This window comes from Nerophis ophidion, linkage group LG02 (genome assembly GCF_033978795.1).
Source record: "Nerophis ophidion isolate RoL-2023_Sa linkage group LG02, RoL_Noph_v1.0, whole genome shotgun sequence".
NCBI classification, from domain to species: Eukaryota; Metazoa; Chordata; class Actinopteri; order Syngnathiformes; family Syngnathidae; genus Nerophis; species Nerophis ophidion.
The window spans coordinates 91,127,405-91,151,060 of NC_084612.1; the positions used below are offsets into that span (position 1 = coordinate 91,127,405).

Genomic DNA, 23,656 nt, shown 5'->3' on the forward strand with positions numbered 1-23,656 from the left:
TATATACATACATACTATATATATGTGTGTGTGTGTGTGTATACATATCTATACACACACACACACATTAAGAATATTTAGTATTGAACTAAAAAATATATTTGAAATTTCATAGAATCTGCATGATTACAATAATAAAATCATGCAGAAAAGTGAGCATTATTATGATTATCATTGGACGCCATTGTCCTTTCTTATTGTGTATTTGGCATGGTTATCATGCTGCCTGTGTCCTGGTGCATGTTGTGTGACAAACTCCACCTACTTTGTCGGCAGGCCTGCTGGTGTACGTGGCCATGATGGTGGGTGCCCTGGTGTGGGGGGGTCTGTGTGACAAGATGGGCCGCAGGAAGTGCCTGATCTACGTCCTGAGCATCGACCTGGTCTTCTCCTTCCTGTCCTGCTTCGCTCAGAGCTACGGCTTCTTCCTCTTCTTCAGGTTCTGCTCCGGCTTCGGGTGAGAGAGGAGATTTTTACATTTCGGCTCTGACCTTTTGGCCGTAAAAATAAAACCGCTGCTTGAGTTGGTGAAAAAAAAGTTCATTTGCATGGAAATAATTATTTTTGCAGCCTTGACATTTGATTTCGCACATCGTTTCTTCCACAATGTGATCTTTACTGCAGCGACTTCCACAAATGAACATATTTCTTTATTTATAGAAAATGTGCATTTTGTCCTGCATGACTCAGACTGCTCTGGGTTGTTAGCTATTAACCTTTAGCAGTCTATTGCATAAACAGCTGAAAATAGAGTTAATAATGTCCATAAAGTACATGTACTGGAGATGTGACATTCATGAACGAATAGAGTCTTCTAAACAGCTTTTTTTAAGTGAACCATGAAAACCGACTCCCACCTGTGACCCAATCATTTGGGAGCTGTTTTTTTATGCACATTCTAATTTTAGCCTCAGCAAAATTAAAAATATAATAATATACATTTATACATACATATATACATAAACGTGTGTGTGTATATATATATATATATATATATATATATATATATATATATATATATATATATATATATATATATATATATATATATGCATATTTATGTATAAATGTATATATGATGTGTGTGTTTATATATACACACACATATATATATATACATATATATGCATGTATATATACTGTACATACATATATATACACATACATATACAGTGTATATGCAGTATATGCATACATATACACACACATATATATGCATACATATATACACACATATGCAAACATATTTTACGCATACATACATATATATATATATATATATATATATATATATATATATGTATGCATACATATATACATACCTATCTTCCTACAGTCTCATTTGAAAGTATGCATTCATTTAAGTGTGATGCCGCAGTCAGGAAGTAGTCTTTGCCATTAGGTTGGACGTGCCAGTCGTCTTTTGTCGCGCCCTACAAAGTGTTTATACTGTAAGTATTGTACCTTTTACACCCCAGCCGTTTGATTGGAGTGTACGTCTTGATTTTAGCTTCAAGGCCAACTTTGGAGGTGTCGAAATTGCCATGTAAAATCGCTAATGCATGTAAATGGCATGAATTGCTTAACGTGGACCGCGACTTAAGCGAGTTGAAAAACGTATTCGGGTGCTACCATTCAGTGGTCAACTGTACGCAATATGTACTGTACTGTGCAATCTACTAATAAAAGTCTCAGTCAATCAATTGCATCAAGTTAGCACATTTTCAAAAAGTGAAGCCTTACTTTTGAGTGCTTTCTGTCAGGCATGCTTGCTTTGTTGGCATGCAAAACATTACTTCGAGCCAGTCAGCTAAGAATACGCGTGTTTCCCGCCACGTGACAGCAGGTATCCAAACGGTTAAAGTAAGGGTGGATTTGACGTGAATTGGTTCTCGGTAGTACCAATTCACTTGGTATACAAACCCCGTTTCCATATGAGTTGGGAAATTGTGTTATATGTAAATATAAACGGAATACAATAGTTTGCAAATAATTTTCAACCCATATTCAGTTGAATATGCTACAAAGACAACATATTTGATGTTCAAACTGATAAGCATTTTTTTTTTTGCAAATAATCATTAACTTTAGAATTTCATGCCAGCAGCACGTGACAAGGAAGTTGGGAAAGGTGGCAATAAATACTGATAAAGTTGCTGAATGTTCATCAAACACTTATTTGGAACATCCCACAGGTGTGCAGGCTAATTGGGAACAGGTGGGTGCCATGATTGGGTATAAAAACAGCTTCCCAAAAAACGCTCAGTCTTTCACAAGAAAGGATGGGGCGAGGTACACCCCTTTGTCCACAACTGCGTGAGCAAATAGTCAAACAGTTTAAGAACAACCTTTCTCAAACTGCAACTGCAAGAAATTTAGGGATTTCAACATCTACGCTCCATAATATCATCAAAAGGTTCAGAGAATCTGGAGAAATCACTCCACGTAAGCGACATGGCCGGAAACCAACATTGAATGACCATGACCTTCGATTTGGACGGCACTGTATCAAAAACTAACATCAGTCTCTAAAGGATATCACCACATGGGCTCAGGAACACTTCAGAAAACCACTGTCACTAAATACAGTTCGTCGCTACATCTGTAGGTGCAAGTTAAAGCTCTACTATGCAAAGCAAAAGCCATTTATCAACAACATCCAGAAACGCCGCCGGTTTCTCTGGGCCTGAGATAATCTAAGATGGACTGATGCAAAGTGGAAAAGTTTTCTGTGGTATGACGAGTCCACATTTCAAATTGTTTTTGGAAATATTTGACATCGCGTCATCCGGACCTAAGGGGAAGCGAACCATCCAGACTGTTATCGACACAAAGTTCAAAAGCCAGCATCTGTGATGGTATGGGGGTGCATTAGTGCCCAAGGCATGGGTAACTTACACATCTGTGAAGGCACCATTAATGCTGAAAGGTACATACAGGTTTTGGAACAACGTATGCTGCCATCTAAGCGTCGTCTTTTTCATGGACGCCCCTGCTTATTTCAGCAGGACAATGCCAAGCCACATTCAGCACGTGTTACAACAGCGTGGCTTCGTAAAAAAAGAGTGCGGGTACTTTCCTGGCCCGCCTGCAGTTCAGACATGTCTCCCGTCGAAAATGTGTGGCGCATTATGAAGCGTAAAATACGACAGCGGAGACTCGGACTGCTGAAGGACTGAAGCTCTACATAAAACAAGAATGGGAAAGAATTCCACTTTCAAAGCTTCAACAATTAGTTTCCTCAGTTCCCAAACGTTTATTGAGTGTTGTTAAAAGAAAAGGTGATGTAACACAGTGGTGAACATGCCCTTTCCCAACTACTTTGGAACGTGTTGCAGCCATGAAATTGTAATGTAATTATTATTTGCCAAAAAAAAATTAAGTTTATGAGTTTGAACATCAAATATCTTGTCTTTGTAGTGCATTCAACTGAATATGGGTTGAAAAGGATTTGCAAATCATTGTATTCTGTTTATATTTACATCTAACACAATTTCCCAACTCAAATGGAAGCAGGGTTTGTATTTTGTGGAAAAGTGCCGAATTTGGCACCAATCCCTACGTGACTTCAGGTCAATTCTGTAATGTGTTCCAGACTTAAACAATATATAATCAGTCATTTTAAGTACTTTTGAAATACGTTTAAATCAAAGTCGAGCAAAGTAAAACTTTTGAAGACGTGTAAAGGAGGGACGGAACAGTAATAAGGTATCACCTGGTGGCCTTTTATAGGTATCGCATGGGTTAACACTAAGCCAAAGCAGACGTGCAATTAATTCTTCCCAGCTGAAGTCTTACTTTGACCGGACGACGACCACTTTGAACGCCATCTTTTGGGCTTCTGGTTGCAGAATCGGCGGCTCCATCCCCATCGTGTACACGTACTTCACGGAGTTCCTGCAGATGGACAAACGAGGCGAACATCTGAGCTGGCTCTGCATGTTCTGGATGCTGGGAGGCCTGTACGCTTCTTTCACCGCCTGGGGAATCATCCCACACTACGGTAACCCTGGAAATCTTCCATCAACCAAACATACGTCTATTTAGTTTAGACCTAGCTAACATACGTAGATATTTTACTTTTCAATCAATTTCACGTACGTATTTCACCATCTAGAGTCCATAATATCATCAAAAGGTTCAGAGAATCTGGAGAAATCACTGCACGTAAGCCATGATATTACAGACCTTCCATCCCTCAGGCGGTACTGCATTAAAAACCGACATCAGTGTGTAAAGGATATCACCTCATGGTCTCAGGAACACTTCAGAAAACCACTGTCAGTAACTACAGTTGGTCGCTGCATCTGTAAGTGCAAGTTAAAACTCTACTCTACAAAGCGAAAGCCATTTATCAACAACACCCAGAAACTGCCGCTGGCTCCGTTGGGCCCGATGCTCATCTAAGATGGACTTATGCAAAGTGGGAAAGTGTTCTGTTGTCTGACAAGTCCACATTTCAAATTTTTTTTGAAAACTGCTGACGCCGTGTCCTCCGGAGCAAAGGAAAATAACCATCCGGATTGTTATAGGTGCAAAGTTGAAAAGCCAGCATGTGTGATGGTATGAGGGTGTATTAGTGCCCAAAGCATGGGTAACTTATTCATCTGTGAAGGCTCTATTCATGCTGAATTGGTTTGGAGCAACATATGTTGCCATACAAGCAACATTATCATGGACGCCCCCGCTTATTTCAGCAAGACAATGCGTGGCTTCGTAGTAAAAGAGAATGGGTACTAGACTGTGGCCTGCCTGTAGTCCAGACACGTCTCCCATCGAAACATTTAAAATTAGATAGTTTTTGATGAAGCTAAAATGCATGTTTTCTTAAAAAATGTACACATTTCAGCTTAATAAACCGGACGCATTTTTTCGTAAACGTAAAAGAGTAGTCTTTGACGAAGCTAACATATGTAGATATTTCATAGTCCAGTTGAGTAATCCGAACTTTCATCTCTTTGTAAACATTTGAGATAACTTAGTCTTGGACAAAGCAATCATACTTACAAATTTTAGTTTTCAATAAATTTAACGTACGTGTTTTCGGAAAAATATAAGATAAGATAGTTTTTGATGTAGCCAACATGCATGTTTTCTTAAAAATTGTACACATTTCAGCTCAATAAACCGGACGCATTTTTTCGTAAACGTAAAAGAGTAGTCTTTGACGAAACTAACATATGTAGATATTTCATAGTCCAGTTGAGTAATCCGAACTTTCATCTTTTTGTAAACGTTTGAGATAACTTAGTCTTTGACAAAGCAATCATACTTAAATATTTCAGTTTTCAATAAATTTAACGTACGTATTTTCGGAAACATATAAGATTAGATAGTTTTTGATGTAGCTAACATGCATGTTTTCTTAAAAATTGTAGACATTTCAGCTCAATAAACCGGACGCATTTTTTCGTAAACGTAAGAGATAATTTAGTCTTTGACAAAGTCAACATACGTAGATATTTTACTTTACAAGAAACCCAACCTAAGTATTTTTGGAAACAGCTAAGAAAAGATTATTTCTGATGAAGCTAACATGCATGTTTTCTTCAAAATATTAGACATTTCGTCGAACAGTTTAAGAACAAAATTTCTCATTTAGGGATTTCACTATCTACGGTCCATAATATCATCAAAAGGTTCAGAGAATCTGGAGAAATCACTGCACGTAAGTGATGATATTACAGACCATCCATCCCTCAGGCAGTACTGCATCAAAAACCGACATCAGTGTGTAAAGGATATCACCACATGGCCTCAGGAAGACTTCGGAAAAACACTGTCAGCAATGACAGTTGGTCGCTACATCTGTAAGTGCAAGTTAAAACTCTACTCTACAAAGCGAAAGCCATTTATCAACAACACCCAGAAACGCCGCCGGCTCCGTTGGGCCCGATGCTCATCTAAGATGGACTGATTCAAAGTATGAAAGTGTTCTGTGGTCTGGCAAGTCCACATTTCAAATTGCTTTTGGAAACTGTGAACGCCGTGTCCTCCGGAACAGAGAAGAAAATAACCGTCCGGATTGTTATAGGCGCAAAGTTGAAAAGCCAGCATGTGTGATGGTATGAGGGTGTATTAGTGCCCAAAGCATGGGTAACTTACTCATCTGTGAAGGCTGAAAGGTACATACAGGTTTTGGAGCAATCCAAGCAACGTTATCAGGGACGCCCCTGCTTATTTCAGTCGGACAACTTTTCAACTTCGTGGTAAAAGAGTAAGTGTACTAGACAGTGGCCTGCCTGTAGTCCAGACCTGTCTCCCACAGATGTGTGGCGCATTATGAAGCCTACAATACCAAAACGGAGACTGTTGAACAACTTAAGCTGTACTTTAAGCAAGAATGGGAAAGAATTCCACCTCAAAAGCTTCAAAAATGGGTCTCCTCAGTTCCCAAACGTTTTATTTGCAATTGTATTCTGTTTTCATTTACCATTTACACAAGTTGCCAACTTCACTGGTTTTGGGTTTTGTATAAGGATAAATGCTCATCACCACGCAATCCTTTTAACCTTGGCTTTCCTCGTCCCAGGTTGGGGTTTTTCCATCGGCACCGAGTTCCAGATGCACAGCTGGAGAATCTTCATCCTGGTGTGTCTCTTCCCCGTCATGGCCGCGCTGGTCGGAGTCATCTTCATGCCGGAAAGTCCTCGATTCCTCCTGGAGGTCCGACACTGGAAAAACCGATACTGTAGCCCACTACCCTTCCCTTCCGTTTAGAAAAAAACGCTCCCTTACCAGTCAGCATCCGTCAAAGCAACATCCCCTCGCTAAGCCAAGGTTAGCGACGGCTCGCTAAGCCGTCAGCGGAACGCCACGCACCTGAGGCGGGTCTCATCCAGGACATTGTCAGGCCGCTAACCACATGGTGGTCTGGGATCAGTGTGTGACAAATACAAGGGCTCTTACACAACTGCATACCAGGCTGCACCGAGGGCCACACGAGTACATAAATACACGTATTTGTCTAATACTCCGTCAGTACTCACGGGTCACTTGGTACAAAAAGTCGGACAAAGAAAAAAAACGGGCAAAAAAAAAAATCCAAGTAATTTCCTTCATTAGAAGTCGTGCAAATCATCTAAAGCAGGGGTGTCCAAACTTTTTCCACTGAGAGCCGCACACTGAAAAATCAAAGCAAGCGGGGGTCATTTTGATATTTCTTATGTTAAAAACCAATATATGTACAAAAAAATATACATTTGGGCCTCCACTCAGGGGAGTGTTTTGGTCCAAAAAATCTAAAAAAATGTGTCATTATTCAGTATTATTATTTTGTATTATTATTCAAGGTTTAAATCTCTAGATCAGAGGTCACCATCAGGGGGCGGTATAGCTCGGTTGGTAGAGCGGCCGTGCCAGCAACTTGAGGGTTGCAGGTTCAATCCCCGCTTCTGCCATCCTAGTCACTGCCGTTGTGTCCTTGGGCAAGACACTTTACCCACCTGCTCCCAGTGCCACCCACACTGGTTTGAAAAAAAAAATGTAACTTAGATATTGGGTTTCACTATGTAAAGTGCTTTGAGTCACTAGAGAAAAAGCGCTATATAAATATAATTCACTTCAGCAACCTTTTTGAAAGAAATAGCTACTTCTTGGGTATTGATTAATGCGAAGGGCTACCAGTTTGATACACACTTAAATAAATTGCCAGAAATAGCCAAATTGCTCAATTTACCTTTAAAAATAAATCTACATATATAAAAAAAAAATGGGTATTTCTGTCTGTCATTCCGTCATACATTTTATTTCCTTTTACGGAAGTTTTTTTTTGTAGAGAATAAACGATAAAAAAAAGAAAAACACTTAATTGAACGGTTTAAAAGAGGAGAAAACAAGAAAAAAATGAAAATTAATTTTTGAAACATAGTTTATCTTCAATTTCGACTCTTTAAAATTCAAAATTCAACCGAAAAAATGAAGAGAAAAACTAGCTAATTCGAATCTTTTTGAAAAATTTTTAGAAATAATTTATGGAACATCATTAGTAATTTTTCCTGATTAAGATTAATTTTAGAATTTTGATGACATGTTTTAAATAGGTTAAAATCCAATCTGCACTTTGTTAGAATATATAACAAATTGGACCAAACTATATTTCTAACAAAGACAAATCATTATTTCTTCTAGATTTTCCAGAACAAAAATTTTAAAAGAAATTCAAAAGACTTTGAAATGAGATTTAAATTTGATTCTACAGATTTTCTAGATTTTCCAGAATATTTTTTGGGAATTTTAATCATAGTAAGTATGAAGAAATATTTCACAAATATTCTTCGTCAAAAAAACAGAAGCTAAAATGACTGAATTAAAATGTATTTATTATTCTTTACAATAAAAAAATAAAATAAAATACTTGAACATTGATTTAAATTGTCAGGAAAGAAGAGGAAAGAATTTAAAAGGTAAAAAGGTATATGTGTTTAAAAATCCTAAAATCATTTTTAAGTTTGTATTTTTTCTCTAAAATTGTCTTTCTGAAAGTTATAAAAGCAAAGTAAAAAAATAAATGAATTTATTTAAACAAGTGAAGACCAAGTTTTTAAAATATTTTCTTGGATTTTCAAATTCTATTTGAGTTTTGTCTCTCTTAGAATTAAAAATGCCGAGCAAAGCAAGACCAGCTTGCTAGTAAATAAATAAAATTTAAAAAATAGAGGCAGCTCACTGGTAAGTGCTGTTATTTGAGCTATTTTTAGAACAGGCCAGCGGGTGACTCATCTGGTCCTTACGGGCTACCTGGTGCCCACGGGCACCGCGTTGGTGAACTTATAAGGTTTAAGTTAAAATTAAAGTAGCAATGATAGTCACACACACACTATAAGTGGCAATTTTTTTTTCTGCATTTAACCCCATGAGAGGTGAGGGGAGCAGTGAGCAGCAGCGATGGCCGCGCCCAGGAATTATTTTTGGTGATTTAACCCCCAAATTCCAAGCCTTGATGCTGAGTTCCAAGCAGGGAGGTAATGGGTCCCATTTTTATAGTCTTTGGTATGACTCGGCCGGGGTTTGAACTCACGAACTACCAATCTCAGGGCGGACACTCTAACCACTAGGCCACTGAGTAAGTGTAATATATGAAAAATACTGTTAAATATACATAAATCAATGTGTCAATAAAGTACCACATCTTTTCTTACTAAATGTATTCTTTTTTTCCCCATTTTGATGGAAGAAATAAATAAGTGCACCGCATGATATTGCATACCTTTAACATAGGAGATGATTTAGTTTTTGACTAAGCTAACGTACGTAGATATTAAATTTTTTTAAAAACCTAACGTACATCTTTTTTGGGAAACATTGGAGATAAGCTGGTCTTTGATGAAGCTAATGTGCGTAGATATTTTAGTTTTTAAGAAGCCCAATGTACATTTTTCGGGAAATATTGGCGATAAAAGCTAGTCTTTGATGAAGCTAACGTAAGTAGATATTTTAGTTTTTAATAAACCCAATGTACATCTTCTCGGGGAAACATCGGAGATAAGCTCGTCTATGCTGAAGCTAACGTAAATATATTTAATACATACATATTTAAGTTTTTATTAAATTCAACACATATCTGTTCGGGAAACATCGGAGATAAGCTAGGCTTTGATGAAGCTAATGTACGTAGATATTTTAGTTTTTAATAAACCTGAAGTACATTTTTCGGGAAACATCGGAGAAAAGCTAGTCTTTGATGAAGCTAACATACATATATATCGTACATATATATTTTAGTTTTTATTAAATCCAACATACATCTGTTCGGGAAACATCGGATGTAAGCTGGTCTTTGATGAAGCTAACGTACGTAGATATTTTAGTTTCTAATAAACCCAAGGTAAATCTTTTCGGGAAATATCTGAGATAAGTTAGTTTTTGATGAAGCAAACATACGTAGATATTTTAGTTTTTAATAATCCCAACCTATATCTATTTGTGAAAAATCAGAGATAAGGTAATCTTTGATAAAGCTAACGTATGTAAACATTTTATTTTTTAATAAACCCAACGTACATCTTTTCAGGTAACATCTGAGATAAATTAGTGTTTGATGAAGCTAACGTACGAAGATATTTTAGTTTTTAATAAACCTAAAGTACATTTTTCGGGAAACATCGGAGATAAGCTATTCTTTGATGAAGCTAACGTATATATATATTTTAGTTTTTATTAAATCCAACATACATCTGTTAGGGAAAAAAAAGGAGATAAGCTAGTCTTTGATGAAGCTATTGGACGTAGATATTTTAGTTTTTAATATACCCAACATACATATTTTCGGGAAACATCGGAGACTAGCTGGGTTTTGAAGATGCTAATATATGTAGATATTTTTGTTTTTAATAAACCCAAAGTATATATTTTTGTGAAAAATCAGAGATAACATCGTCTTTGATGAAGCTAACGTATATAAATATTTTATTTTTTAATGAACCCAACGTACATCTTTTCGGGAATCATCAGTGACAAGCTACTCTTTAATGAAGCTAACGTAGATATATATTTTAATTTTTAATAAACTCAACGTACATCTGTTCGGGAAACATCGGAGATAACTTAGGCTTCCATGAAGCTAACGTACGTAGATATTTTAGTTTTTAATAACCCCCAATCTTTTTGGGAAATATCAGAGATAAGCTAGTCTTTGATGAAGCTAACGTACATATATATTTTAGTTTTTATTAAATCCAACATACATCTGTTCGGGAAACATCAGAGATAAGCTAGTCTTTGATGAAGCTAATGTTTGTAGATATTTTAGTTTTTAATAAACATCAGAGATAAGCTAGTCTTTGATGAAGATAAAGTATGTAGATATTTTAGTTTAGATATTAATAAACCCAACGTACATATTTTCGGGAAACATCAGAGACAAGCTAATCTTTGATGAAGCAAACGTACATAGATATTTTAGTTTTTAATAAACCCAACTTATATCTTTTCGGGAAATATCGTAGATAAGATAGTTTTTGATAAAGCTAAAGTACGTAGATATTTTAGTTTTTAATAAACCCAACGTACATCTTGTGAAAAATCTGAGATAAGCTAGTCTATGATGAAGCTAACGTACGTAGATATTTTAGTTTTTAACAAACCCAATGTACATCTTTTCGGGGAAACATCGGGGATAAGCTGGTCTGTGATGACGCTAACGTACGTAGATATTTTAGTTTTTAATAAATCCAACATACATCTGTTCGGGAAACATCGGTGATAAGCTAGGCTTTGATGAAGCTAACGTGCGTTCATATTTTAGTTTTTAATAAACCTAAAGTACATTTTTCGGGAAACATCGGAGATGAGCTAGTCTTTGATGAAGCTAACGTATGTAGATATTTTAGTTTTTAATAAATCCAACGTACATCTTGTTGTGAAAAATCTGAGATAAGCTAGTCTATGATGAAGCTAACGTACGTAGATATTTTAGTTTTTAACAAACCCAATGTACATCTTTTCGGGGAAACATCGGGGATAAGCTGGTCTGTGATGACGCTAATATACGTAGATATTTCAGTTTTTAATAAATAAAACGTACATCTGTTCGGGAAACATTGGTGATAAGCTAGGCTTTGATGAAGCTAACGTGCGTACATATTTTAGTTTTTAATAAATCTAAAGTACATTTTTCGGGAAACATCGGAGATAAGCTAGTCTTTGATGAAGCTAACGTATGTAGATATTTTAGTTTTTAATAAACCCAACGTACATCTTGTGAAAAATCTGAGATAAGCTAGTCTATGATGAAGCTAACGTACGTAGATATTTTAGTTTTTAACAAACCCAATGTACATCTTTTCGGGGAAACATCGGGGATAAGCTGGTCTGTGATGACGCTAACATACGTAGATATTTTAGTTTTTAATAAATCCAACATACATCTGTTCGGGAAACATCGGTGATAAGCTAGACTTTGATAAAGCTAACGTGCGTACATATTTTAGTTTTTAATAAACCTAAAGTAAATTTTTCGGGAAACATCGGGGATAAGCTAGTCTTTGATGAAGCTAACGTACGTAGATATTTTAGTTTTTAATAAATCCAACATACATCTTGTTGTGAAAAATCTGAGATAAGCTAGTCTATGATGAAGCTAACGTACGTAGATATTTTAGTTTTTAACAAACCCAATGTACATCTTTTCGGGGAAACATCGGGGATAAGCTGGTCTGTGATGACGCTAATATACGTAGATATTTCAGTTTTTAATAAATAAAACGTACATCTGTTCGGGAAACATCGGTGATAAGCTTGGCTTTGATGAAGCTAACATGCGTTCATATTTTAGTTTTTAATAAACCTACAGTACATTTTTCGGGAAACATCGGAGATAAGCTAGTCTTTGATGAAGCTAACGTATGTAGATATTTTAGTTTTTAATAAACCCAACGTACATCTTGTTGTGAAAAATCTGAGATAAGCTAGTCTATGATGAAGCTAACGTACGTAGATATTTTAGTTTTTAATAAACACAACTTATATCTTTTCAGGAAATATCGTAGATAAGATAGTTTTTGATAAAGCTAACATACGTAGATATTTTAGTTTTTAAAAAACCCAACGTACATCTTGTTGTGAAAAATCTGAGATAAGTTAGTCTATGATGAAGCTAACGTACGTAGATATTTTAGTTTTTAACAAACCCGATGTACATCTTTTCGGGGAATCATCGGGGATTCGCTGGTCCGTGATGACGCTAATATATGTAGATATTTTAGTTTTTAATAAATAAAACGTACATCTGTTCGGGAAACATTGGTGATAAGCTAGGCTTTGATGAAGCTAACGTGCGTTCATATTTTAGTTTTTAATAAACCTAAAGTACATTTTTCGGGAAACATCGGAGATAAGCTAGTCTTTGATGAAGCTAACGTATGTAGATATTTTAGTTTTTAATAAACCCAATGTACATCTTGTGAAAAATCTGAGATAAGCTAGTCTATGATGAAGCTAATGTACGTAGATATTTTAGTTTTTAACAAACCCAATGTACATCTTTTCGGGGAAACATCGGGGATAAGCTGGTCTGTGATGACGCTAACGTACGTAGATATTTTAGTTTTTAATAAATCCAACATACATCTGTTCGGGAAACATCGCAGATAACTTAGGCTTTGATGAAGCTAACGTACGTAGATATTTTAGTTTTTAATAACCCCCAACGTAAATCTTTTTGGGGAAACATCAGAGATTTCCACTATTTCTTATTTTAGTATTTCTTTCTTCTCATTGTCAACAAAAAGTAAGGGTTGCCTTATTGTAACAAATAACACATAAATGAAGAAATGGCCATTTTTTTTAATAAACATGCAATGTCATCTATTTAAGAGCGCTCGACATGACGAGGCGTGGATGGTCCTGCGCCGAGTCCACGACACCAACTGGAAGGCCAAAGGCGAGCCCGAGAGAGTCTTCACTGTGAGTTCATTATTTTGATATGATTTTAAAGCTTTGTAATTTGGTGCTAGAAATGTTACACTCCAAAACAGTAGGGGGCAGCATTTCACGCAAAAGCTATGAAAAAAGTTTGATACAAGTAATATTTAACAAGTACAAGTAACAGAAAAAACAAATGCCAACTCATATTGAGTTGGCTCTATTCATCGCATTTTACCTGACACATGAAACGTGACAAATTTGGGGCGTGCACTATCCACTTTAGAGTTGAATGTCTTAAAATGTGTCTCGTGGCAATTCCAACGTTGCCCACAATGTCTGTTGCTAAATAACATAACAAACAAATACAAACTCATAAATGGAGGACAGGGATTCATATGGCCCTATTCGTCGCGTTATACCTGACACATGAAACGTGACAAATTTGAGGCGTGCACTATCCACTTTAGAGTTGAATACCTTAAAATGTGTCTTGTGGCAATTACAACGTTGACCACAGTGTCTGTTGCTAAGTAACATAACAAACAAATACCAACTCATATATGGAGGATAGGAATTCATTTGGCCCTATTCGTCGTGTTTTACCAGACACATGAAACGTGACACTATCCACTTTAGCGTCAAATGTCTTAAAATGTGTCTCGAGGCAATTCCAACGTTGCCCACAGTGTCAGTTGCTAAGTAACATAAACACATGCAAACTCATATGGAGAACAGGGATTCATATGGCCCTGTTTGTCTCGGTTTACCTGACACATAAAACGTGACAAATTTGAGGCGTGCACTATCCAGTTTAGGGTTGAATATCTTAAAATGTGTCTAGTGGTTATTCCAGCATTGACTACAGTGTCAGTTCCTGGCTTGAGTGGCACTTTCCATCATTTTCAGCAGGCTGCATTGCAAAATGATTCACCCCCCCAACTTCCCCCAACGTGTTTCTTTATCTTTAATAATGTTCTAGAGTGTATGAGAAAGTGAAAAGTATCTATTTGGTTATGATGTAATAGCAGTGAGCAGAAAACTGCCGATTCAGCATTAATAACACTGATGAGTCGATAGTAAACAGTAAGAAAAGTGTCAAAGCGGCTGAGTAGCAACATTTTACAACGCATGCAGAGCAAAAAACCCAAAAATCAGAGAAGTTGGCAAGTTGCGTAAATCGTAAATAAAAACAAAATACAATTATTTGCAAATCCTTTTCAACATATATTCAATAAAATACACTGCAAAGACAAGATATTTAACGTCCGAACTGGAAAACTTTTGTTATTTTTTACAAATATTAATAATATCATTTGATGCCTGCAACCTGTTTCAAAAAAGCTGGCACAAGTGGAAAAAAAGACTGAGAAAGTTGAGGAATGCTCATCAAACACTTCAATGTTTCAATCCATCAATGTTTATTTATATAGCCCTAAATCCGAGTGTCTCAAAGGGCTGCACAAGCCACAACGACATCCTCGGTTTAAGGGCAAGGAAAAACTCATAACCCAGTGGGATGTCATTGTGAATGACTATGAGAAACCTTGGAGAGGACTGCAGTTGTGGGTGACCAACCCCCCCTCCCCCATTTATATAGCCATAAAGCACAAGTGTCTCAAAGGGCTGCACAAGCCACAATGACATCCTCGGCTTAAAGGCAAGGAAAAACTCACAACCCAATGGGATGTCAATGTGAATGACTGTGAGAAACCTTGGAGAGGACTGCAGATGTGGGTGACCAACCCCCTCCCCCATTTATATAGCCCTAAATCACAAGTGTCTCAAAGGGCTGCACAAGCCACAATGACATCATCAGTTTAAAAGCAAGGAAAAACTCACAACCCAGAGCGATATCAATGTGAATGACTATGAGAAACCTTGGAGAGGACTGCAGATGTGGGTGACCAACCCCCCACCCGCCCCCCTCGGATCCCCTGGATGCAATGCACGTCGAGTGGGACTAGCATAATATTGTGAAAGTCCAGTCCATACTGGATCTAACATAATAGTGAGAGTCCAGTCCACTTATTTGGAACATCCCACAAGTGAACAGGCTAATTGGGAACAGGTGGGTGCAAAAGCAGCTTCCATGAAATTCACAAACAGGGACGGGGCGAGGGTCACCACTTTGTGAACAAAATGCATGAGAAAATTGTCCGACAGTTTAAAAACAACATTTCTCAACCAGCTACTGCAAGGAATTTAGCGATTTCATCATCTACGGTCCGTAATATCATCAAAAAGTTCAGAGAATATGGAGAAATCTTTCCACGTTAGCGATGATATTACGGAGCTTCCATCCCTCAGGCGGTACACAAAAGCGACACTAGTGTGTAAAGGATATGCAAAGCCGAAGCCATTTATCAACAACACCCAGAAATGCTGCTGGCTTCGCCGGGCCCGAGCTAATCTAAGATGGACTGATGCAAAGTGGAAAAGTGTTCTGTGGTCTGGCGAGTCCACATTTCACATTGTTTTTTGAAAACTGTCCTACAGACCAAAGAGGGGTCTGTAGGACCCCAAGGGGTTGTTATAGGCGCAAAGTTGAAAAGCCAGCATGTGTGATAGTATGGGGGTGTGTTAGTGGCCCAGGTGTGGGTAACTTAAACATCAAGCAAGAATGGTAAATAAATCCACCTGAAAAGCTTAAAAAATTGGTCTCTTCAGTTCCCAAACGTTTACTGAGTGTTGTTAAAAGGAAAGGCCCTGTAACAAAGTGGTAAAAATGCCCCTGTGCTAACTTTTTGGCAATGTGTTGCTGCCTTTAAATTACAAGTTAATAATTATTTGCAAAAAAATAATAATACGTTTCTCAGTTCACACATTAAGTATCTTGTCTTTGCAGTCTATTCAATTGAATATAAGTTGAGAAGGATTTGCAAATCATTGAATTTTGTTTTTATTTACGAATTACACAACCTGCCTGTCACGACTTGGACTATGGTATAGTTTTTTTTTCCAACGCAAAGGAAAATTGGCACGAGCGAGACATGAATGTAAGTACATTTTTATTTATACTAACAAACTACAAACAAAGGAAGAAAACAAAAGGCGCGCACGAGGGCGAAGAACAAACTAGACTACTGAAAACAAAAACTAGCACAAAGGCATGAAACACAAAACTCAATAACTGTGACCAAAAAAAACCCAAAAACTTACATGGCATGGACAAAACAATAATACAGCAATGGCATGGCATGAAGGCAGTTGAGGAATAAAGTCGCCAGGCAGACTTCCTGGCAACTTCCGGTTTAAATAATAGCTATGATAATTACAAACAGGTGTAGGACATGCGGACAGGGGCGTGACATGAGGACAAGGTGAAAACTAATGAGTTGGTATGGTAACAAAGAAAACAAGGAAGTGCAGGAACAGGAACTGAGTGTCCAAAAAATAAAACCAAACTTGACAAAAACAAAACCTGATCCCATGGGCGTGACACTGCCAACTTCACTGGTTTTGGGTTTTGTTGATAAAGCTGCAGCTAGCGCCGTCTAGTGTTAAAACCTACTGTCGCAACACAGGTGACCAACATTAAGACGCCGCAGACGCAGGAGGACGAGTTCATTGAGATCCAGAGCGACACGGGCACCGCCTTCCAGCGCTGGACCGTCAGACACCTGACCATGCTGCAGCAGGTCGACACACCCAACACTTTTATTGTTAAAGTCATTTGTTGAATCCTTAACTCGCCGTCTAGGTGATGGCGAACGTGATGTCGCTGTCGGCGGCTGAACTGCGTCTGCAAGGTCTCTTCCTGCTCATCGTCTGGTTCTGTCTGGCCTTCAGGTAACGCCCCTTAAGAGATCACGCCAGCTAATTTTTTTAGCATAACAAGGTGACGCTACGTTTGCTTAGCTACCACGGCCTGGGGGTTTGGTTCCCCGACATGATCAAGTACATGCAGTACGAAGAGTACGAGTCCAAAGTGCGGGTTTTCCACCGGGAGCGCGTGGAACGCTTCCACTTCAACTTCTCGCTGGTCAACCAGGTGCACCGCGAGGGCGAGTACATCCACGACAAGTAGGTCCACGGCCCCTTTCAGCGCTACGTCCGAGAAGCCGAGAAGAACGCGAACAAGGTCGATTGTGCCCTTCTTTGCTGTCGTTCAGGTTTGCAAATATCGAGATCAAGTCGGTGAAGTTTGAGGATTCCTTGTTCGAGAACTGCTACTTTGAAGACATCAAGTCCACCAACAGCTTCTTCGAGAACTGCACCATCAAAAACACGGTCTTCTACAACACAGGTACATGCTCAACTTGGAAATCACCGTTAAATTATTATTGTTACTCAGGGTTTATGCAGGTATCAGCAAACTTCACTTAATTATTTCAATGCCTTTTTAATTCCATTTAAAACAAATGTAATGCTCATGTCCAACTCCATCCATCCATCCATCTTCTTCCGCTTATCTGAGGTAGGGTCGCGACAGTGACAACTTATGCAGGGAAGCCCAAACTTCCCTCTACCCAGCCATTTTGTCCAGCTCCTCCCAGGGGATTCCGAGGCGTTCCCAGGCCAGCCGGGAGACATAGTCTTCCCAAAGTGTCTTGGGTCGGTCGGACGTGCCCCAAACACCTCCCTAGGGAGGCGATCGGGTGGCATCCTGACCAGATGCCCAAACCACCTGGCTCCTCTCGATGTGGATGAGCAGCATCTTTACTTAGAGCTTCCCCAGGATGGCAGAGCTTCTCACCCTATCTGTAAGGGAGAGCCCCGCCACCCGGAGGAGGAAACCCATTTCAAACGCCTGTTCCCGTGATCCTGTCCTTTCGGTCATAACCCAAAGCTCATGATCATAGGTGAGGATGGGGACATAGATAGACCAGTACATTGAGAGCCTTGCCTTCTGGCTTAGCTCTTTCTACACCTTAACGCAGTGGTTCTTAACCGGATGGCAGAGCTTCTCACCCTATCTGTAAGGGAGAGCCCCGCCAACCGGTGGAGGAAACTCATATCAAACGCCTGTTCCCGTGATCCTGTCCTTTCGGTCATAACCCAAAGCTCATGACCATAGGTGAGGATGGGGACGTAGATAGACCAGTAAATTGAGAGCTTTGCCTTCTGGCTTAGCTCCTTCTTCACCTTAACGCAGTGGTTCTTAACCTTGTTGGAGTTACCGGATCCCACCAGTTTCATATGCGCATTCACCGAACCCTTCTTTAGTGAAAAATAAAAATGTTTTTCAAATTCAAGACAAAGTTATAGTTTTTTTTTACTGGTGCACAAAATGAACCGTGCATGAACATCACCTTGTTCAAAGAACAAAACCAACACAGTGTATGAACTCACAACAAACTACACGCCTGCAAATCAGATGGAAAATTAGAGGGAACGTTGTTTGGGGGTATCCATAATACGCCAATAGGTAGAAGTTTTTATTTACACGATGAGTCGGGTGTATCTTGACCACCGCGGCAGAGGCTCAGCCGAACCCCTGAGGCCGACTCACCGAACCCTTAGGGTTCTATCGAACCCTGGTTAAGAACCACTGCTTTAATGGATCAATACAGCTTCCGCATTCCTGAAGACGCCGCACTGATCTGTCCTGTCGATCTCACGATCCACTCTTCTCTCACTCGTGAACAAGACTCCGAGGTATTTGAACTCTTTCACATGGGGCAAAATCTCCTCCCCAACCCGGAGAAGGCACTCCACCCTTTTACGGGCGAGAACCATGGACTCGGACTTGGAGGTACTGATTCTCATCCCAGTTGCTTCACACTCGGCTGCGAACCGATCAAGTGAGAGCTGAAGATCCTGGCCAGATGAAGCCATCAGGACCACATAATCTGCAAAAAATCGACATCTAATCCTGCATCCCCTTAACGCCATGACTGCGCTTATTTGATGTCTATGCGCCTAAATTTATAGCCCATGTCCTATTGCAGATAGTTATTACATCCAGTCAAAAGCTAAGAATTGCCTGTGTGGACAAAAATGTAAGCTAATGACGATGATAATACTGAATAGTTTACATCAATTACTTAGAATATACCAGCAAGATTGTAATCTGAAAATGTGTTTTATTTATATATTTTTTTGTAGTGGTAGCAGCAGCTGCTAGTAGTGGTGGCGTTGTGGCCGTAAGTTGTGTGAGTGATGCTTGTATCTGCGATCTAATCCTTTCGGTCACAACCCAAAGCTCAGGACCATGAGGATAGGAACGTGGATCGACCGTTAATTGAGAGCTTTGCCTTCCAGCATAGCTTCGACTTTACCACGACAGATTAATGCAGATCCCGTACACTGCAGACGGTGCACCGATTAAGTTTGTCGATCTAACGATCCACTCTTCCCTCACTTGTGAACAAGACCCGAGGTACTTGAACTCTTGCACTTGGGGCAGGATCTCATCTCCATTCTGGAGATGGCACGGCACTCTTCTCAGTGCAAGAACCGTAGAGTCAGACTCGAAGGTGCCAATTCTCATCCCAGTCGATTCACACTTAGCTGCGAACCGATTCAGTGAAAGCTAAAGATCCTGGCCAGATGAAGCCAGAAGGCCCACATCACTTGCAAAAAGCAGATATCTAATCCAGCAGCCACTAAGCGGAACAGAATCGGTGACTCAAAATCGGTGACCAGAATTGGCCCGCATTTCCAACCTTCACTGGAAATGCGGATCAAGCTCTGACACAATCAGGCAAACATTTTCCTGGAGCACTCTCCACTGGGGATGTGATCGAATGCCTTCTCCAAGTCCACAAAACACAAAGATTGGTTGGGCGAACTCCCAAACCTCGATGCAGTGAGAACTAAAGATCCTGGCCAGATGAAGCCATGAGGGCCACATCACCTGCAAAAAGCAGATACCTAATCCAGCTGCCACCAAAGCGGAACAGAATCGGTGACTCAGAATCGGTGACCAGAATTGGTCCGCATTTCCAACCTTCACTGAAAATGCGGACCAAGCTCTGACACAATCAGGCGAACATTTTCCTGGAGCACTCTCAACTGGGGATGTGATCGAATGCCTTCTCCAAGTCCACAAAACACAAAGATTGGTTGGGCGAACTCCCAAGCCCCAATGCAGTGAGAGCTAAAGATCCCGGCCAGATGAAGCCATGAGGGCCACATCACCTGCAAAAAGCAGAGACCTAATCTTGCAGCCACCAAAGCGGAACAGAATCGGTGACCAAGGGCGGTGTCCAACCTTCACTGGAAATGCGGACCAAGCTCTGACACAATCAGGCGAACATTTTCCTGGAGCACTCTCCACTGGGGATGGGATCGAATGCCTTCTCCAAGTCCACAAAACACAAAGATTGGTTGGGCGAACTCCCAAGCCCCGATGCAGTGAGAACTAAAGATCCCGGCCAGATGAAGCCATGAGGGCCACATCACCTGCAAAAAGCAGATATCTAATCCAGCTGCCAAAGCGGAACAGAATCGGTGACTCAGAATCGGTGACCAGAATTGGTCCGCATTTCCAACCTTCACTGGAAATGCGGACCAAGCTTTGACACAATCAGGCAAACATTTTCCTGGAGCACTCTCCACTGGGGATGTGATCGAATGCCTTCTCCAAGTCTGCAAAAAACAAAGATTGGTTGGGCGTACTCCCAAGCCCCAATGCAGTGAGAGCTAAAGATCCCGGCCAGATGAAGCCATGAGGGCCACATCACCTGCAAAAAGCAGATACCCAATCTTGCAGCCACCAAAGCGGAACAGAATCGGTAACCAAGGGCGGTGTCCAACCTTCACTGGAAATGCGGACCAAGCTCTGACACAATCAGGCGAACATTTTCCTGGGGCACTCTCAACTGGGGATGTGATCGAATGCCTTCTCCATGTCCACAAAACACAAAGATTGGTTGGGCGAACTCCCAAGCCCCCTCAAGGACTCTCGCGAGAGGACTGTATAGAACCGGTCCATTGTTCCACGACCAGGACAAAACCCACACTGCTCCTGTTGATTCCGAGGTTCAACTTTCTGGTACAGCCCTCTATCTTGTAGACCTGAATAGACCTCACCAAGAAGGCTGAGGAGTGTAACCCCATGATTGTTGGAACACAGACAAAAGAGGAACCCCCACTCCGTTCTACCAATCCAGAGCCACTGCCCCTGATGTCCACCCAATTCTTTAGAGTTTTGACAATCATGATCTAAGGATAAAATATATCTAAATATGGAAGTCAATCAACTCATACTGAAATAAAGGTTTTAAAGATACAGCACCAGTCCGGAACTTGGACAAACTTTCTTTGACTGGTTCTGTATTTGTAATAAGTTGTATCATCCCGCAGAAGTAGGATCCTACTTTTTTTATCCAAAGTAAGAAAAATAGTGTCGAACGTAATCTTGTGTCGAACGTTGTGTGTTCACCAGATTTGTGGCAGGAGAAGTTCAAGAACTGCCGCATGGAGAACACCACCTTCATGCACCCCAAGAAAGGTTGCCATCTCAACTTCCAGGAGGAGAACGACATCGTCATCTACTTGGTCAGCTTCCTGGGCAGCTTGGCCGTGTTGCCCGGCAACATCATCTCGGCGCTCTTCATGGACAAGATCGGAAGAATCCGAATAATAGGTGCGTTCGCGGAACCGAAGCGTACTCGTTGGTTGAAATTTGACTTTTTTTTGTTTTGTTCCAGGTGGTTCCATGCTGGTATCGTCTGCATGTACCTTCCTGCTTCTACTGAGCTTCAGTCAAGGAGCCGTGATTTGTTGGCAGTGTCTGTTCTACGGCGCCAGCGTGGCGGCCTGGAACGGACTGCAGGTCATTTCTGTGGAACTCTACCCCTCTGCTAAAAGGTAGAGTCCACCACTTTGGTATTCTTCTACCCGAAAGTCTAAGCAGATGTCTAACATGACACCGACAAGTCTACATGAGCTCACATTCAAAAACAAAATATCCCCACTGTGGTATAAAATGTGAGGTGTGGAACAAGTCCACTCGCCATGACTAGCGATAGCGCTGAAAAGTCTTCATTTAAAGTGGCTTGCCACACGATTAAAAGTGGTCTGCCACTTAATTTTATCATTTTACATGTCCCGCTACTTCATTTAATGTGGCCTGCACACCATTTTACGTGGTCCGCCAAAGCTTTTTAACACGGCCCACATCTATATGTTACATGGCTCGCCATGCTACATTATTTTATTTGGCCTGCCGCATAATTTTACATGGCCTGCCACATAAATACATGTGGCTCACCAAACTATTCTAATGTGAACTGCCACTCTAAATTATACAGCTCGCCACAATATTTTACGTTGCCTGCCACATAACTTTACGTGGCCCGCCACCTCATTTAATTCGGCCTGCCAGTCCATTTTATGTGGCTAGCCACTTGATTTTAATTGGCTCGCCACTGTATGTTAAGTTGCCTACCACATATTCTTATGTGGTCTGCCACTTCATTTAATTTTGCCCACACACTATTTTTAATTTACTGTGTTACCTGCCACATAAATCTATGTGGCTTGCCATGTTACTTTATGTGGCCTTCGTTGAGATTCTATGTTATCCGCCATGTAATTTTATGTGGCCTGCCACTACATTTAATTTGGCTCGCCACGATATTTTATGTTGCCTGCCACTTAATTTTGTGGTCCACCACATTATTCAAGTGACCCGCCAAGTTATTTTAAACATGGCCTGCCAAGTTTTTTCACGGCCTGCCACATAATTTTCTGTCGCCTCCCACGTAACTTTGTCCGGTCTGCCACAATATTTTAATTGGCCCACCAAATCATTTAAGTGGCCCACAACAATGTTTTATGACGCCTCCCATGTAATTTTAAAGTGGCCAGCCACATGATTTTAGGTAGTATCGTATGCCACGATATTTTATGTTGCCTGCCACTTAATTTTTATGTGGTCCACCACACTATTCAGGTGGCCCGCCATGTCATTTTAAATCTGGCCTGCTACGCTATTTTTGCAGCCTGCCACATAATTTTATGTCGCCTCCTACATAACTTTATTCGGTCTGCCACTTTATTTTATTCGGCCCGCCACAATGTTTTATAAAGCCTCCCATTTAATTTTAATGTGGCCAGCCACTTGAATTTAGGTAGTATCGTATGCCACTATATTTTATGTTGCCTGCCACTTATTTTTATGTGGTCCACCACACTATTCATGTGGCCCGCCATATCATTTTAAAGTGGCCTGCCACACTATTTTTGCAGCCTGCCACATAATTTTATGTCGCCTTTCCACATAACTTTATTCGGTCTGCCACAATATTTTAATTGCACCGCCAAATCATTTCAGCGGCCCACCACAATATTTTATGACGTCTCCCATGTAATTTTTACGTGGCCTACCAAAATATTTTAT

General features: G+C 40.0%; 2 protein-coding genes across 4 annotated transcripts in view; one reads left to right on the plus strand and one right to left on the minus strand.

Annotated features, from left to right (window-relative positions):
* LOC133548231 (A-kinase anchor protein 13) overlaps positions 1-448 on the minus strand; it is a 411,300-nt gene extending 410,852 nt beyond the window's left edge. The window contains exon 1 of the mRNA XM_061893549.1: positions 266-448. The gene's annotated coding sequence lies outside the window, so the exon portion shown is untranslated. The remainder of the gene's footprint in view (positions 1-265) is intronic.
* The window catches only part of sv2ba (synaptic vesicle glycoprotein 2Ba), a 62,789-nt gene that overhangs the window by 38,216 nt on the left and 917 nt on the right, over positions 1-23,656 (plus strand). For all 3 annotated transcript variants that reach the window (XM_061893550.1, XM_061893552.1, XM_061893551.1), the window contains exons 3-12: positions 277-457; positions 3,852-4,003; positions 6,533-6,666; positions 13,315-13,404; positions 16,890-17,003; positions 17,066-17,154; positions 17,224-17,388; positions 17,478-17,611; positions 21,698-21,898; positions 21,963-22,122. In XM_061893550.1, the coding sequence (XP_061749534.1) occupies positions 277-457; positions 3,852-4,003; positions 6,533-6,666; positions 13,315-13,404; positions 16,890-17,003; positions 17,066-17,154; positions 17,224-17,388; positions 17,478-17,611; positions 21,698-21,898; positions 21,963-22,122 (1,420 nt within the window). The remainder of the gene's footprint in view (positions 1-276; positions 458-3,851; positions 4,004-6,532; positions 6,667-13,314; positions 13,405-16,889; positions 17,004-17,065; positions 17,155-17,223; positions 17,389-17,477; positions 17,612-21,697; positions 21,899-21,962; positions 22,123-23,656) is intronic.